Source organism: Bufo gargarizans, chromosome 4 (assembly GCF_014858855.1).
Source record: "Bufo gargarizans isolate SCDJY-AF-19 chromosome 4, ASM1485885v1, whole genome shotgun sequence".
NCBI classification, from domain to species: domain Eukaryota; kingdom Metazoa; phylum Chordata; class Amphibia; order Anura; family Bufonidae; genus Bufo; species Bufo gargarizans.
In genome coordinates, this window is record NC_058083.1 from 31,993,358 (window position 1) to 32,011,222 (window position 17,865).

The 17,865-nt window shown below is 45.3% G+C and overlaps 1 protein-coding gene across 1 annotated transcript in view; it reads left to right on the forward strand.

Annotated features, from left to right (window-relative positions):
* LOC122935159 (vomeronasal type-2 receptor 26-like) overlaps window positions 1-17,865 on the forward strand; it is a 51,520-nt gene that overhangs the window by 18,248 nt on the left and 15,407 nt on the right. Inside the window, exons 2-3 of the mRNA XM_044290924.1 lie at window positions 13,454-13,645; window positions 17,120-17,339. Of these exons, the coding sequence (XP_044146859.1) occupies window positions 13,454-13,645; window positions 17,120-17,339 (412 nt within the window). The remainder of the gene's footprint in view (window positions 1-13,453; window positions 13,646-17,119; window positions 17,340-17,865) is intronic.

Consider the following 17,865-nt stretch of genomic DNA (forward strand, 5'->3'; position numbering starts at 1 on the left):
CTCTTCGAAGTGACTCAGAGGGAGGTTTTTTGCAACAGCAGAGGCCAGGTACAAATGTGGCCAGCCAGGGCCCACTACTGGAGGACGAGGAGGACGAGGATGAGGAGGAGGTGGAGGAGGATGAAGCATGGTCACAGCGGGGTGGCACCCAACGCAGCTCGGGCCCATCACTGGTGCGTGGCTTGGGGGAAAGGCAGGACGATGACGATACGCCTCCCACAGAGGACAGCTTGTCCTTACCCCTGGGCAGCCTGGCACACATAAGCGACTACATGCTGCAGTGCCTGCGCAACGACAGCAGAGTTGCCCACATTTTAACGTGTGCGGACTACTGGGTTGCCACCCTGCTGGATCCACGCTACAAAGACAATGTGCCCACCTTACTTCCTGCACTGGAGCGTGATAGGAAGATGTGCGAGTACAAGCGCACGTTGGTTGACGCGCTACTGAGAGCATTCCCAAATGTCACAGGGGAACAAGTGGAAACCCAAGGCCAAGGCAGAGGAGGAGCAAGAGGTCGCCAAGGCAGCTGTGTCACGGCCAGCTCCTCTGAGGGCAGGGTTAGCATGGCAGAGATGTGGAAAAGTTTTGTCAACACGCCACAGCTAACTGCACCACCACCTGATACGCAACGTGTTAGCAGGAGGCAACATTTCACTAACATGGTGGAACAGTACGTGTGCACACCCCTCCACGTACTGACTAATGGTTCGGCCCCATTCAACTTCTGGGTCTCTAAATTGTCCACGTGGCCAGAGCTAGGCCTTGGAGGTGCTGGCCTGCCCGGCGGCCAGCGTTTTGTCTGAACGTGTATTCAGCACGGCAGGGGGCGTCATTACAGACAAACGCAGCCGCCTGTCTACAGCCAATGTGGACAAGCTGACGTTCATAAAAATGAACCAGGCATGGATCCCACAGAACCTGTCCATCCCTTGTGCAGTTTAGACATTAACTACCTCCCCTTAACCATATATTATTGTACTCCAGGGCACTTCCTCATTCAATCCTATTTTTATTTTCATTTTACCATTATATTGCGAGGCTACCCAAAGTTGAATGAACCTCTCCTCTGTCTGTGTGCCGGGGCCTGAATATATGCCAATGGACTGTTCCAATGTTGGGTGACGTGAAGCCTGATTCTCTGCTATGACATGCAGACTAATTCTCTGCTGACATGAAGCCAGATTCTCTGTTACGGGACCTCTCTCCTCTGCCTGGGTGCTGGGCCTAAATATATGCCAATGGACTGTTGCAGTGGTGGCTGACGTGAAGCCTGATTCTCTGCTATGACATGCAGACTGATTCTCTGCTGACATGAAGCCAGATTCTCTGTTACGGGACCTCTCTCCTCTGCCTGGGTGCTGGGCCTAAATATATGAAAATGGACTGTTGCAGTGGTGGCTGACGTGAAGCCTGATTCTCTGCTATGACATGCAGACTGATTCTCTGCTGACATGAAGCCAGATTCTCTGTTACGGGACCTCTCTCCTCTGCCTGGGTGCCGGGGCCTAAATATCTGAGAATGGACTGTTCCAGTGGTGGGTGACGTGAAGCCTGATTGTCTGCTATGGGACCTCTCTCCAATTGATATTGGTTAATTTTTATTTATTTTATTTTTATTTTTATTCATTTCCCTATCCACATTTGTTTGCATGGGATTTACCTACATGTTGCTGCCTTTTGCAGCCCTCTAGACCTTTCCTGGGCTGTTTTACAGCCTTTTTAGTGCCGAAAAGTTCGGGTCCCCATTGACTTCAATGGGGTTCGGGTTTGGGACGAAGTTCGGATCGGGTTCGGATCCCGAACCCGAACATTTCCGGGAAGTTCGGCCGAACTTCTCGAACCCGAACATCCAGGTGTCCGCTCAACTCTAATTGTTAGGTGATTTATGCCCTTTTATGGATTAAAATCCAACTCTGAGTCAACTACATAATTTTCGTTGGGAGTTTTGCCATGGATCCCCCTCCGGCATGCCACAGTACAGGTGTTAGTCCCCTTGAAACAACTTTTCCAACACTACTGTGGCTAGAAAGAGTCCCTGTGGGTTTTAAAATTCGCCTGCCTATTGAAGTCTATGGCGGTTCGCCCGGTTCGCCCGTTCGTGAACATTTGCCGAAATTCGCGTTCGGCGTTCGCGAACGGAAAATTTTATGTTCGCGACATCACTAATCAGGAGACCACAGAGTGTTAGATCAAATAAATAAATGGGAATTAAAACCCCGCAGAAAAGTCTGTAATTTTCTCACTTTACCACACAACAGCTAATAAGCAAAAAGGGCTTTAGAATATATAACTGCACCGCACAAGGTCAAATAACATAGTAACATAGTAACATAGTACATAACATAGTACATAAGGCCGAAAAAAGACATTTGTCCATCCAGTTCGGCCTGTCATCCTGCAAGTTGATCCAGAGGAAGGCAAAAAAAAACCCTGTGAGGTAGAAGCCAATTTTCCTCACTTTAGGGGAATAAAAATTCCTTCCCGACTCCAATCAGGCATCAGAATAACTCCCTGGATCAACGATCTCTCTCTAGTAGCTATAGCCTGTAATATTATTACACTCCAGAAATACATCCAGGCCCCTCCTGAATTCCTTTATTGTACTCACCATCACCACCTCCTCAGGCAGAGAGCTCCATAGTCTCACTGCTCTTACCGTAAAGAATCCTCTTCTATGTTTGTGTACAAACCTTCTTTCCTCCAGACGCAGAGGATGTCCCCTCGTCACAGTCACCGTCCTGGGAATGAATAGATGATGGGATAGATCTCTGTACTGACCCCTGATATATTTATACATCTTAATTAGATCTCCTCTCAGTCGTCTTTTTTCTAAAGTGAATAACCCTAATTTTGATAATCTTTCAGGGTACTGTAGTTGCCCCATTCCAGTTATTACTTTAGTTGCCCTCCTCTGGACCCTCTCCAGCCCTGCTATGTCTGCCTTGTTTACAGGAGCCCAGAACTGTACACAGTACTCCATGTGTGGTCTGACTAGCGATTTGTAACGTGGTAGGACTATGTTCTCATCACGGGCATCTATGCCCCTTTTGATGCAACCCATTATCTTATTGGCCTTGGCAGCAGCTGCCTGACACTGGTTTTTGCAGCTTAGTTTGCTGTTTATTAAAATTCCTAGATCTTTTTCCATGTCAGTGTTACTGAGTGTTTTACCATTTAATAAGTACGGGTGACTTGCATTATTCCTTCCCATGTGCATAACTTTACATTTGTCAGTGTTAAACCTCATCTGCCACTTATCTGCCCAAGCCTGCAATCTATCCAGATCCCTCTGTAGTAGTATACTGTCCTCATCAGTGTTAATTACTTTACACAGTTTGGTGTCATCTGCGAAAATTGATATTTTACTATGCAAGCCTTCTACAAGATCATTAATAAATATATTGAAGAGAATAGGGCCCAATACTGACCCCTGAGGTACTCCACTAGTGACAGTGACCCAATCTGAGTATTTACCATTAATAACCACCCTCTGTTTTCTATCATTGAGCCAGTTACTTACCCACTTACAGACGTTTTCTCCCAGTCCGAGCATTCTCATTTTATATACTAACCTTTTATGTGGTACAGTGTCAAATGCTTTGGAGAAGTCCAGATACACGACATCCATTGATTCGCCGCTGTCAAGTCTAGAACTTACCTCCTCATAGAAACTGATTAAATTTTTTGACATGACCGATCCCTCATGATGCCATGCTGATATGGCGTTATTTGCTTATTTCCGTTAAGATGCTCTAACATAGCATCTCTCAGAAAACCTTCAAACAGTTTACCCACAACAGATGTTAAACTTACCGGCCTATAGTTTCCAGGCTCTGTTTTTGGACCCTTTTTCAATATTGGCACCACATTTGCCATGCGCCAATCCTGTGGGACATTCCCTGTCAATATAGAATCTGCAAATATCAGAAATAAGGGTCTGGCTATGACATTACTTAATTCCCTTAGGATACGGGGGTGTATGCCATCCGGTCCTGGCGATTTGTCTATTTTAATCTTTTTAAGACTGTAGAAATATTTCCTTGTAATAACCCCTGTTAATGGCTGTATCAAACAGCACTTGCACCCTAACAAGAACGTTTGCTGGAATTACAGAGCAGTATAATGGCAATTTGGATCCCCAGCCAGTGCTGCAAGATGTAATAGGATTGTTCCTATTACCCAGGCTGTTACCTCCCCTACTGAACCCTGTTCTACATAAATGCTGTAGAATGATTCCTCTCTATTAGTGTTGAGTGAACCCGAACTGTAAAGTTCGGGTTCGTACCGAACTTTAGGATTTTTGGTCCCCGGACCCGAACATTTCAGTAAAAGTTCGGGTTCGGTGTTCGCCAATTTCTTAGTGCTTTTTGAAAGGCTGCAGAGCAGCCAATCAACAAGCGTTTAACTCTGTGCCTTCAGAAGCCATCACAGCCATGCCTACTAATGGCATGGCTGTGATTGGCCAGAGTAGCATGTTACCCAGCCTCTATATAAGCCTCTATATAAGCTGGAGTCACGTAGCGCTGCACGTCACTCTGCTGTTACTAGTGTAGAGAGAGGATGCTGCTGGTGATCTCAGGGAGAGAATAGGAGAGAATCTGTGATCAGAACACAAATCTAACTCAGCGATCTACATATAATCAGCTGTGTGGGTGCAGGGCACAATCTTTATACCCTGCCCTGAGCCCAGTGACAGAGAAAAATAACTTTTATCCGTCTGTTAGATAGGTGGGCGGCGGCGGCGGAGGCCATTTTATGCAAGCTCAGTGCACCAGTCCTGCATCTGAGCTTTTGTGACATTCAAATCCAAGTTGGTTTTTAAAAAAAACACCCTTTTTTGGCAATATACAACATCTGGTGCATTTGCAGGATTAGTCAGTGTGCAATATAAGCTAGAAATACAGCCATAATATTCTGGGTTTTTAAAAACACACTTTTTTGCCAAAAATACACCGTTTTTCAGCCCTTGCAGCATCAGCACGTGTGAAATTCAAGGGTTATATACAGCCTTCATATTTTTCTATTTTTTTTAAACACACTTTTTTGGCAATATCCAACATCTGGAATAGTCAGTGTGCAATTTAAGCTAGAAATACACCCATCATTTTCTGGGGTTTGAAAAACACACTTTTGTGACCAAAAACATTATTTTCAGGCCTTGCAGCATCAGCACGTGTAAAATTACAGGCTTATATACTGCTGTCAAATTTAGTTGTTAAACACACACTCTTTTGGGAACAAAAAATTTAGTTGGCAGCCTTTGATGCAGATGTCATTGTGAGATACACCCTTAATACATTTGGGTTAGATTTTGAGATTTGAAAAACCGCAATTTTTTGCACTTATATTGAATTCAGGCCTACACTGGTTCAGGCCGTGTGAGATACTCCCTCTACATACAGGGGTTTGAATCAGGCATTTGCAATACAGCCATTTTGTGCAAATAAATATTTAATTGAGGCCTACACTGGTTCAGACCGTGTGAGATACACCCTTTACATACTGTCGTTCTATTCTACTATTAATTAAACACCTATTTAGGGCAAGGTCCTAAATTTTAAAAATATGAGGAGAGCGACAAATAAGGGACATGGCCCAGGTCGTGGAGCTGCTATTAGAGCTCCTGTTGCAGGGAGATGACGTGGTCGATCTGTGCCAGCTACACGCACAAGTGAAACCCCTTCCTCAGGTGCGAGTAGGCAACAGAACGGTATTTGGTCGGGACTAATGCGGCTCTACGAATAGTGAGGCCTGAACAAGTATAGGCGATAGTAGATTGGGTTGCTGACAGTACCTCCAGTTTCTTCACATTGTCTCCCACCCAGTCTACTGCTGAAAGATCAGAGTTGGCACCTGCAGCCGATGTCCATCAGTCTTTCACCTCACCCCCTTGCAAATCAGCCAAGCAGTCTGAATCCCAAGTCATGCAGCAATCTCTTCTGCTTTTTAAAGACTCTGTTAGCAGGGTTTCCCAGGGCCATCCACCTAGCTCTGCCCCAGAAGTGGAAGAGATTGAGTGCACCGATGCCCAACCACTTATGTTTGAAGATGAGTACATGGGAGGACCATCGCAGCACGTCTTGGATGATGACGAAACACAGGTGCCAACTGTTGGGGCTTTCGAAAGAGTGCAGACCGACAAGGAGGGCAGGGGTAAAGACTGGATGGAAGATAATGTGGAGGCCGATGAGGTCCTCGACCCCACATGGAATCAAGGTCATGCGAGTGACCTATGTAGTTCGGAGGAAGAGTTGGTGGTCGCACAGAGCCACCAGCACAGCAGAAGAGGGAGCAGGGTGCAAAAGCGGAGCGTCCGTCCCCTAGACAGTACGCCTGCTACTGCCCACCGCATCAAGGGACTGAGCAAACCAAAGCCAGCTCCAAGGAGTTCCCTGGCGTGGCAGTTCTTCAGACAAGACACAAGTGGTTTGCACGCTGTGCAATCAGAGCCTGAAGCAAGACATAAACGTTCTCAACCTGAGCACAACCTGCATGACCAGGCATCTGAGTGCAAAGCACGAGCTGCAGTGGAGTAGACACCTCAAAAACCAAGAAAGGTCTCTCGCTCCTCCTGTTTCCTCTTCTGCTGCAGTCTTGGACTCTTCATCCACCACTGGAGTGACAGTGGCACCTGCCACCCCGCAAACAATTGTTCTTCCAGCAACACCAGCACCTGTGTCACCAAGCATCTCCACAATGTCCCACGGAAGCGTTCAGCTCTCCATCTCCCAAACTCTGGAGAGGAAGAGGAAGTACCACCCTACCCACCCGCGATCCCTAACCCTGAATGCCAGCATTTCTAAATTACTGGCCTTTGAAATGCTGTCATTCCGTCTGGTGGAGACGGATAGTTTTAAAAGCCTTATAGCAGTGGCTGTCCCACAGTACATCATGCCCAGCCGCCACTACTTTTCCAGATGAGCCATCCCTTCTCTGCACAACCAAGTGGGGGACAAAATCAGGTGTGCACTGCGCAACGCCATCTGTGGCAAGGTGCACCTCACTACGGCTACGTGGATCAGTAAGCACGGTCAGGGACGTTATATCTCCCTAACAGCACACGGGGTAAATGCAGTGGAGGCTGGGCCTGAGGCGGATAGCAGTTTGGCGTATGTCCTTCCACCACCAAGGATTGCAGGGCGCTTCAGTTTGCCTCCTGTTGCTTCCTCCTCCTACTCCGCTTCTTCATCCTCTGCCGGCTCCTCATCCGGTCAGTGTAACACCTTCACCACCAACTTCAGCACAGCCAGGGCAAAACGACAGCAGGCAGTTTAAAAACATATCTGTTTGGGGGACAAACCCCACACCGCGCAGGAGCTGTGGACGGGCCTTGAACAACAGACCGATGAGTGGTTGGTGCCAGTGATCCTCAAGTCCTGCCTGGTAGTGTGCGATGAAAGGTGAAATCTCGTAGCAGCTCTGGGACTAGCAGGTTTGACGCACATTCCTTGCCTGGTGCATGTGCTAAATTTGGTGGTGCAGTGATTCCTTAACAATTACCCCGATATGTCAGAGCTGCTGCTTAAAGTGCGGGCCGTCTGTGCGCGATTTCGACGTCCTCACCCTGCTGCTGCTCACCAGTCAGCGCTGCACCATAACTTCGGCCTTCCCGCTCACCGCCTCATATGCGACGTGCCCACAAGGTGGAACTCCACCTTGCACATGCTGGCCAGACTGTGCGAGCAGCAGCAGGCGATAGTGGAGTTTCAGATGCAGCACGCACGGGTGAGTCCCTCTGCGGAACAGCACCACTTCACCACCAATAACTGGCCCTCCATGCGAGACCTGTGTTCCTTGTTGCGCTGTTTCGAGTACTCCACCAACATGGTCAGTGCCGATAACGCCGTTCTCAGCGTAACTATCCCACTTCTATGCCTCCTTGAAAAAACGCTGCTGGCGATGATGGAAGAGGATGTGGCACAGGAGGAGGAAGAGGGATCATTTCATAGGGTTTCCGGCCAGTCATTCACAAGTGGCTCAGAGGGTGGGTTCCTGCACCCACAAACACCAGGTACACAATTGTCCAGCCAGGGGACAGTTCTGGAGGATGACAAGGTGGAGGATGAGGAGGAGGAGATGGAGGAGGAGGAACCATGTTCACAGCAGGGTGGCACCGAGACCAGCTCATGGCCATCACTGGTGCGTGGCTGGGGGGATACAGAGGACACAGACGATACACCTCCCACAGAGGACAGGTTTTCGTTGCCTCTGGGCAGCCTGGCACACATGAGCGATTACATGCTGCAGTGTCCACGCAACGACCGCTGAGTTTCCCACATTCTAACTTGTGCTGATTACTGGGTGGCCACGCTGCTGGATCCCCATTACAAGGACAACGTACCATCCTTAGTTCCCTCACTGGAGCGTGATCGTAAGATGCGCGAGTACAAGCGCACGCTGGTAGATTCGCTGCTGGTGGCATTCCCACCTGACCTCTGGGGCACAATGGAAGTACAATGCGAAGGCAGAGGACGAGGAATAGGTCGCCAAAGCAGTTGGGGCACCGCCTGCACCTCAGAAGGCAGGGTTAGGATGTCCGAAATGTGGAAAAGCTTTGTCAGAAAGCCACAACAACCACCACCACCCATTGATATCGAACGTCTTAGCAGGAGCCAACATTTGCCCAACATTGTGGAGCAGTATGTGTGCACATGCCTACACGTACTTAATTATGGGTCTGCCCCCTTTAACTTCTGGGTCTCCAAATTGGACACATGGCCTAAGCTTACCCTTTACACCTTGGAGGTGCTGGCCTGCCCTGCAGCCAGTGTATTATCTGAACGTGTGTTTAGCACGACTGGAGGGGGTTATCACAGGTTATATTTCCCAATGTTTTGGGGTGTACCCTAATTTAAAAAAATTAATTTAAAACCAAAAAGCAGTGTAGGCTACCTCCTCCTCCTCCACCGCTGCTTTCACATCCACCGCCACATCCACCGCCTCTTCAACCTCTTACTCCATATGGACCTTGTCCTCCTAGATCAAGATTATTTAATTATTATTAATTTTTACGTATTTTATGTTATTTAAAGTCATTTCCCTATCCACATTTGTTTGCAGAGCACTTGCCATGTTCTTAATCAAATTTTGATGCCATTTGCAGCCCTCTGGCCCTTTCCATGACATTTTTTACAGCCATTTTAGTGCTCAAAAGTTCCGGTCCCCATTGACTTCAATGGGGTTTGGGTTCAAGTTCGGGTCTCGAACTCAAACTTTTTTGTGACGTTCGGCCGAACCCGTCAAACCCGAACATCCAGGTGTCCGCTCAACTCTACTCCCTATCCTTTCCCTACAACATGAATAATCTTTCCCTATACTTGTAAATAATTTTTTCAGCACAATGAAGTCTTTCCTAGCACTGTCCCTAGCGTCTGCTGATGTCTCTCCCTGCATTAAGTACACTGGAAAATGACAGAATCCCAGATGGCTGAGGCTATTTATAGGGCTGTGACATCACAGGGCTGGCTGCTGATTGGCTGCTTGCAGGGCCGGTTTTAGACAAAGTGTGACTCTGGCCAAAATTCAAAGTGGGGCCCCAAATCTTGAAATATTGGACGAGCAGTCTGACAGACCTTTGTAGGCACGGACAGAGGTTGTAACCACAGCAGCTGAGTGTAGAACGCCACATTATATCTCTTTAGCCTTTCCACTGTAAGCTGCTGATCCTGCAGCCTCTTTGGGTATGTTCACACAGAGAATTGTCTATGCTTAATAAACCTAATGCAGAATCACATCAGGTGTTTTTGGATGTGTTTTTTTTTTATAATTTTATAACAGACTTTTTGATTCAGTTTTGGCTGGATTTTCATTACTTCCCATTTTCTTTCTTTTAAAGTAATTTTTATTGGTTTTCCAAATTTTTAAAACATAAGGGAGGATAGTACACATGAGAATATTATCAACCATATGTCACATATGTAGTCTTATATGATATGTTAAAACAAAACAAACAAATGAAGAGAGGTCCATGTATGGATATTACCAGGCATGTGGACAATTAATGCTACCAACATTTGTTGTAAGTAAGAGGATCGTGTGATTATGCTACAGATATGGAAATAGGTTCATTACAGGGTCTTGGAAGACGGCCGTCATACCGGATAGTAAAGATATCATAAACATTGTATCCAGAAATTACATCACTGAACAGATATCTGCAAGGTGCTCGGGCAGGAATGACAAAGTACTCTGCTGTGGAATACATGGAGGAAACATTTCCCCAGACAGTAGATTGCGTTCTGTGTGTGTCAAGGATTGGTCAAGAGAATTGACTAACAAATGGAAACTCACGGCAAATTCTTTATTTTGTCCTTCCCATTTCCCATTGTGAATTGTGGACATGGACCCCGCGTTATGAATGGCCTGGGCTCTTCTGCTTTTCCATGGTGCAGTTTATAAAACCACTAGCTGAAAAAAAGGTGTTGTCCCATCGGGCCCTTGAGGTGAAGGGAGAGCACAGTGTGCATGCGCGGTCATCCTCCATTATGCTATGAGTGTTCTGATAACAGCTGATCACTGGCTCTGCTCTTTTTAGAAATTCTATAGCAGTTAATGGAGATAATGCTGCGCATGCACACTGTTATGGGCGATGTGTGAGTGACACACTGTTATGGGGGATCTGTGGATGTCACACTGTTATGGGGAATGTGTGAGTGACACACTGTTATGGGGGATGTGTGGATGACACTGTTATGGGGAATGTGTGGATGACACACTGTTATGGGGAATGTGTGGATGTCACACTTATGGGGGACCTGTGAATGTCACACTGTTATGGGCGACCTGTGGATGTCACACTGTTATGGGGGACCTGTAGATGTCACACTGTTATGGGGGACCTGTGGATGTCACACTGTTATGGGAGACCTGTGGATGTCACACTGTTATGGGGGACCTGTAGATGTCACACTTTTATGGGGGACCTGTGGATGACACACTGTTATGGGGGACCTGTAGATGACACACTGTTATGGGGGACCTGTGGATGACACACTGTTATGGGAGACCTGTGGATGTCACACTGTTATGGGGGACCTGTTGATGACACACTGTTATGGGGGACCTGTAGATGACACACTGTTATGGGGGACCTGTAGATGACACACTGTTATGGGGGACCTGTGGATGACACATTGTTATGGGAGACCTGTGGATGTCACACTGTTATGGGGGATCTGTGGAGGACACACTGTTATGGGGGACCTGTGGAGGACACTTTTATGGGGGACCTGTGGATGTCACACTGTTATGGGGGACCTGTGGATGACACACTGTTATGGGGGACCTGTAGATGTCACACTTTTATGGGGGACCTGTGGATGTCACACTGTTATGGGGGACCTGTGGAGGACACTGTTATGGAGGACCTGTAGATGTCACACTTTTATGGGGGACCTGTGGATGTCACACTGTTATGGGGGACCTGTGGATGACACACTGTTATAGAAGACCTATGGATGACACATTTTTATGGGGGATCTGTGGATGACACTGTTATGGGGGATTTGTGGAGGACACTGTTATGGGGGATATGTTGAGGACAATGTTATGGGGGACCTGTGGATGACACATTTTTATGGTGGATCTGTGAATGACACTGTGTTTATGGGGGATCTGTGGAGGACACTGTTATGGGGGATCTGTGGAGGACACTATTATGGGGGATCTGTGGATGACACTGTTATGGGGGATCTGTGGAGGACACTGTTATGGGGGACCTGTGGATGACACTGTTATGGGGGATCTGTGGAGGACACTGTTATGGGGGGTCTGTAGATGTCACACTGTTATGGGGGATCTGTGTTGAACCTCTCGGGAACGTTCCCTGTGATGCACAGCTATTTGTCCTGTTCAAGGTGTTGTCCCTGGTGCTGAACACAGAGCTGAAGGCTCAAAAGTTTGGACCTTTCTGTGTTGATAACTTTTGAACCACAAGAGATATTGCAAATCTGAAACTGGTAAAAAAAAAAAAAAAACTTTTATTGCAGCATAACCTATTAGGTAATAATGCTCTGTGTCTTGATGCAATATAATATGTTAACTAAAACAGGAATATAAATTATTTTTACTCACTAGTACTGCCTGGTCTCTAGATATAATATAATACATTTGCAGCGCTGCTGTACAGATGACTATTTTGATGCTAGTGCAGGTTGCAGTTATTATTGGTGATATTTTTGACATCTGCATTTAATATAGTGACCTGTTCAGCGACACGGCCAATGCAATACTGTGCTTATTCCACATACCTGGGGGCCTATGGGGCAATGTTGTTATTAAATAACTGAACATATTGATGTCCTTGTATGATCTATTGGGGATTGTTGGAGATGTTTTATCTCATCATCTTGGTAATGATACGCTCCGTAGTGCCATTTATTATCATCGTATATTTTCTAGACGTGGATCACTATATTGGGGATAACGCCCCTTGCAAGGTTCTCTGTATCAATATCCATCTTGCCTTTTTTTTCTTTAGAATATACATTTTTTTATTTTTTTATTATTAAATAAAGATTGCTATATATTTTTGTATAATTGGAGTTCCAGAGCTTTTTTGTATATGGTAGCTAAATTATAACAGGTTTTGAGAATAAAAAGTGGAAAATGCTCAGTGTTTTAAGCAGAATGTTTGCTCCTGATGTCGGAGGTGCTGGCAATAAGCCTATAAAACACTTATCAACTCTAGAAACTTGAATTGTTTTTAAAGGCTGGCTGTCCATTTACAGAAAAATATTAGTTGTGATATTTTCTTGCTTGCAGATTTTGCAGTGCAGCATGAACTTATCACTGGCAGCAGCTATATGACACAGACCTCTCTGAATGACCCGTCCCTTCCTATGCTATCCGTGATAAACCCTGAATCTACCTATTTATGTCCCTATACTGTCCCTATACATTACCTATCGCACACACTGTAATTGACAAGCGTCTCTGGCATTCAGAGCAAAAGGACATGCCAGAATCCTGCCCTCTGACTGGCTGACAGGCTGTCCATCAACCTCTCAGCCAATCAGGGCTAACACCCTCCTCCCCCACCCACCCAGGGTCATGTGATCTTTCATCTTCCCTTCTGTTTTCCCCACCAATTTCCACAGTAAAATGGCCTTGGTAGCGTTTTGGCGCTATGTGTTTGAAGTAAATCGACAAATCTTCAGATTAGTTTGAGAGCAGGATGTTTGTGAAATTCAAAATGAATCTGATAAGTTCAGAATCAGGTAAATCATCCTTAATCTGCTTTCTAACTTGTAATTGGGTCTCCTGTAACCTAACTTTACCTCCAGTCTTGCTACTAGAGATAAACCAAACCCAGGCAGACATTAATGTGTATAGATAACTTTAGGGTCTGAACCGAGGATTGCTTCCATTGGATTCACATCTCATTCTTAGTTTGATAACACACAATTCTCACATTTCTCTGATGTTTTCTTGTCCTGTTTTCTCCCTACAGATCAGCTATGGAGCGATGGATCCCATCTTCAGTAACAAGCTCCTGTTTCCTTATTTCTATCGCACAGTCCCTGATGGGTCCACTCAGTATGAAGCCATTGTCCTCCTACTGGAGAACTTTGGCTGGAGCTGGGTGGGGATGGTGACAGTAGACGATGAGAGCAGCCAACGAGCCAGCATGGAGCTCTACAATGTAATAACACGGAGCGGGGTCTGCATAGCTTATAGAGAATCTGTCAGTGATTTCATGACATCTATGGCCTACAGGAAGGTGTTATATCAAATACAGAAGATTCACTGCAATGTGATTATATTTGTTGGTAGCTCATATGGCTTAGAGACATTGCATTTTATATTGTCAGTTGACTTAAATCCTAGAAGAGTTGTAATCATGCTCTCAGTTATTTTACCTGAAAGATTAATCTTACTTCCTACATTTCATGGATCTTTGCAGTTCACTCTTCACAAAGGAAGAATTCCAGGTTTACAAGAATATTTACTTACAGCCGGTCCTCTAAAATATCCAGAGGTTGAGCTGATGTTTGGTTTATGGAGTGAATATCTTTCTTGCAGCTATGGACAGAATTCATATTATCAACCATGTAATGAAAGAGATGTTCTGGGTAATGTGGATCGCTCCCTGTATGATGTAGACAATTTCCATTACACATTCAGTGTGTACTCTGCAGTGTATATCGTGGCTTATGCCTCACATCATCTGATCTATTCACATAAAAGACAAGAACATCTCCAAATATTTACCACCCAAAATGTCAAATGGAAGGTAAGATTATTCAGACTTTTCCAACATTTTCTGTCATATTCCAAACTCCAGTAACACTAAAATACACATAATTCTGTGTGACTGTCTGCTGTAACCCTCACTATCACTAAAGTAAGGAGACCTCATTTAATAAAATGTACTTGGTCAATGAGAGGAGCAGAAAATGAGGAGATTGCATGGTTGCCCAACATGGTGGCCCCACATACAGTACAGACCAAAAGTTTGGACACACCTTCTCATTCAAAGAGTTTTCTTGATTTTCATGACTATGAATATTGTAGATTCACACTGAAGGCATCAAAACTATGAATAAACACATGTGGAATTATATACATAACAAAAAAGTGTGAAACAACTGAGAATATGTCATATTCTAGGTTCTTCAAAGTAGCCACCTTTTGCTTTGATTACTGCTTTGCACACTCTTGGCATTCTCTTGATGAGCTTCAAGAGGTAGTCACCAGAAATGGTTTTCACTTCACAGGTGTGCCCTGTCAGGTTTAATAGGTGGGATTTCTTGCCTTATAAGCGGGGTTGGGACCATCAGTTGCGTTGTGGAGAAGTCAGGTGGATACACAGCTGATAGTTCTACTGAATAGACTGTTAGAATTTGTATTATGGCAAGAAAAAAGCAGCTAAGTAAAGAAAAAACGAGTGGCCATTATTACTTTAAGAAATGAAGGTCAGTCAGTCCGAAAAATTGGGAAAACTTTGAAAGTGTCCCCAAGTGCAGTCACAAAAACCATCAAGCGCTACAAAGAAACTGGCTCACATGCGGACCGCCCCAGGAAAGGAAGACCAAGAGTCTCAATAAGTTCATCCTAGTCACCAGCCTCAGAAATCGCAGGTTAACAGCAGCTCAGATTAGAGACCAGGTCAATGCCACACAGAGTTCTAGCAGCAGACACATCTCTAGAACAACTGTTAAGAGGAGACTGTGTGAACCAGGTCTTCATGGTTGAATATCTGCTAGGAAACAACTGCTAAGGACAGGCAACAAGCAGAAGAGACTTGTTTGGGCTAAAGAACACAAGGAATGGACATTAGACCAGTGGAAATCTGTGCTTTGGTCTGATGAACAAAATTTGAGATCTTTGGTTCCAACCACCGTGTCTTTGTGCGACGCTGAAAAGGTGAACGGATGGACTCTACATGCCTGGTTCCCACCGTGAAGCATGGAGGAGGAGGTGTGATGGTGCTTTGCTGGTGACACTGTTGGGGATTTATTCAAAATTGAAGGCATACCGAACCAGCATGGCTACCACAGCATCTTGCAGCGGCATGCTATTCCATCCGGTTTGCGTTTAGTTGGACCATCATTTATCTTTCAACAGGACAATGACCCCAAACACACCTCCAGGCTGTGTAAGGGCTATTTGACCATGAAGGAGAGTGATGGGGTGCTGCGCCAGATGACCTAGCCTCCACAGTCACCCGACCTGAACCCAATCGAGATGGTTTGGGGTGAGCTGGACCCCAGAGTGAAGGCAAAAGGGCCAACAAGTGCTAAGCATCTCTGGGAACTCCTTCAAGACTGTTGGAAGACCATTTCAGGTGACTACCTCTTGAAGCTCATCAAGAGAATGCCAAGAGTGTGCAAAGCAGTAATCAAAGCAAAAGGTGGCTACTTTGAAGAACCTAGAATATGACATCTTTTCAGTTGTTTCACACTTTTTTGTTATGTATATAATTCCACATGTGTTAATTCATAGTTTTGATGCCTTCAGTGTGAATCTACAATTTTCATAGTCATGAAAATCAAGAAAACTCTTTGAATGAGATGGTGTGTCCAAACTTTTGGTCTGTACTGTATGTGACAAAATCACAGAAATATAATGGCAAATATGGGGGAACTGCTCAAACCCCAAACACTGTAGCGTGATTCTCATTGGGGGAGCAGTCCCACCGCATGTGGACCACAGCAAACGACCATCCCCAGCAAAAAATGCGTACAATGGAGGATGCCGGCGCAGTCCACATGCACCACAGAGGCATCCTACACAAAACTGAGCATTGTGCGGATGAAAATATAATTATATAAATCACAGAAAAAAAATACACCAAACGGATATGCCACTGACTATACTAGTTAGTCATACAAGCAGATATTAAAAGCTGGGACTTTTGCCAATATATTCCTGTCAGGAACACATCGGAGCCCATCATGCCCCACATATGTGCCCCATTTTGCCACTCATTAGTTTTTGGCCCTTAAGTTGATAACAGTTTTATGATCCACTTGTTAATAAGGGCACCACCCTACCCTGACAGCATTACTGGGGGTGATGCCAACCATCACAGCAGTCCCATGCAGAGCTCAGGGTTGTACTGCTAAGTGCTGAAGAGCAGTTTTTTCCGAACCACTGAGGGGAGGGGCAGGAGAGGTGTTATAATGAAGAGTATGGAACATGAAAGAGAGAGTATGGAATAACTGCATATAGTACCAGAGTAGACTCGTGAGGAAGCAGTAAGAAAGTAGGACCTTGAGGCAAGAAGTGGCTGGAGGGAAATCTTTAAAACATATGGCGCCTGACTGGAGCTGTGTAGCAATAGCCAAATACAGCCACTGAGAGCTGGTGAGAGATGTTGGTAGCCATCGCTGTGTCAGTGGATGTGACAGAGGAAATTACAGCAGGAAGTAAGAGACTAACCACCATGAAGCCTATCCAACCAAGTCTATCAGATTGAGTGGATTAGTAGAGAAGAGACACAGTACCATACCTGGAGAGAGCTATACTGCTCATTAGGAGACATTATCAATGTTTAACATTTATTGTGAAATCTAAGGTTTGGAAAGATTTTAGAGACTCCTAGGAATATGATTACTGTAACAAAATGCACAAATCAATATGTCAGACTCAGACTCATGTCTACTGCCTTTAGCTGAACCAATATATAAGAAGAGTTCATTTTATAACTTCTGGTGGAGATTCCATTCACCTTGATGAGAAAGGAAACTTTCCGACAAGATTTGATCTGGTAAATTATCAGGTATTTGCTAACCAAACCATGGGGAAACAAACAGTGGGACATCTCCATGAAGACAAAGGTCATCATCAGTTTCTTATAAATGAGAGCTCAATTATTTGGAAATCACAACTTCTCCAGGTGAATTTAGTGTCTGATTCTTTATTACACATTAACAACTGTCATCTGTTTATCCAAGACTAAAACGTTTTAACAGACCTCTTCAGTGTGGCTGGACCATAGTGGGGTTCATACTTACCTGGACCCCACCTCTAGATCCCAGCTGCAGCTCTCCATGGCTGCCTCGGCAGGTACCAGGTCTCTCGGAATGAAGATCCTGTTGATGGGCATCATAGTGATGTACCAGTAATTGGCTGCAGTGGTCACATGACACCTGTCAATAGGGTATTGATTCCCAGAGACCCAGGACCTGCTGAGGTGGCCATGGAGTGATGCTGCGGGATCCAGAAGCAGGGATCATGTAAGTATGAACCACACCGCTGGTCGAGCCAAACTGAAAAGGTCTGTTAAAAAAGTTTAGTCTTGATAACCCCTTTAAAAATACATACCCATTATAGGTATATTGATGTGGACCCCCCTAAAGCTCCAAAAAAGCTCTTCTGGTCTCAACTCCATGTATACGTCAGGCTGACTTAAAGCTC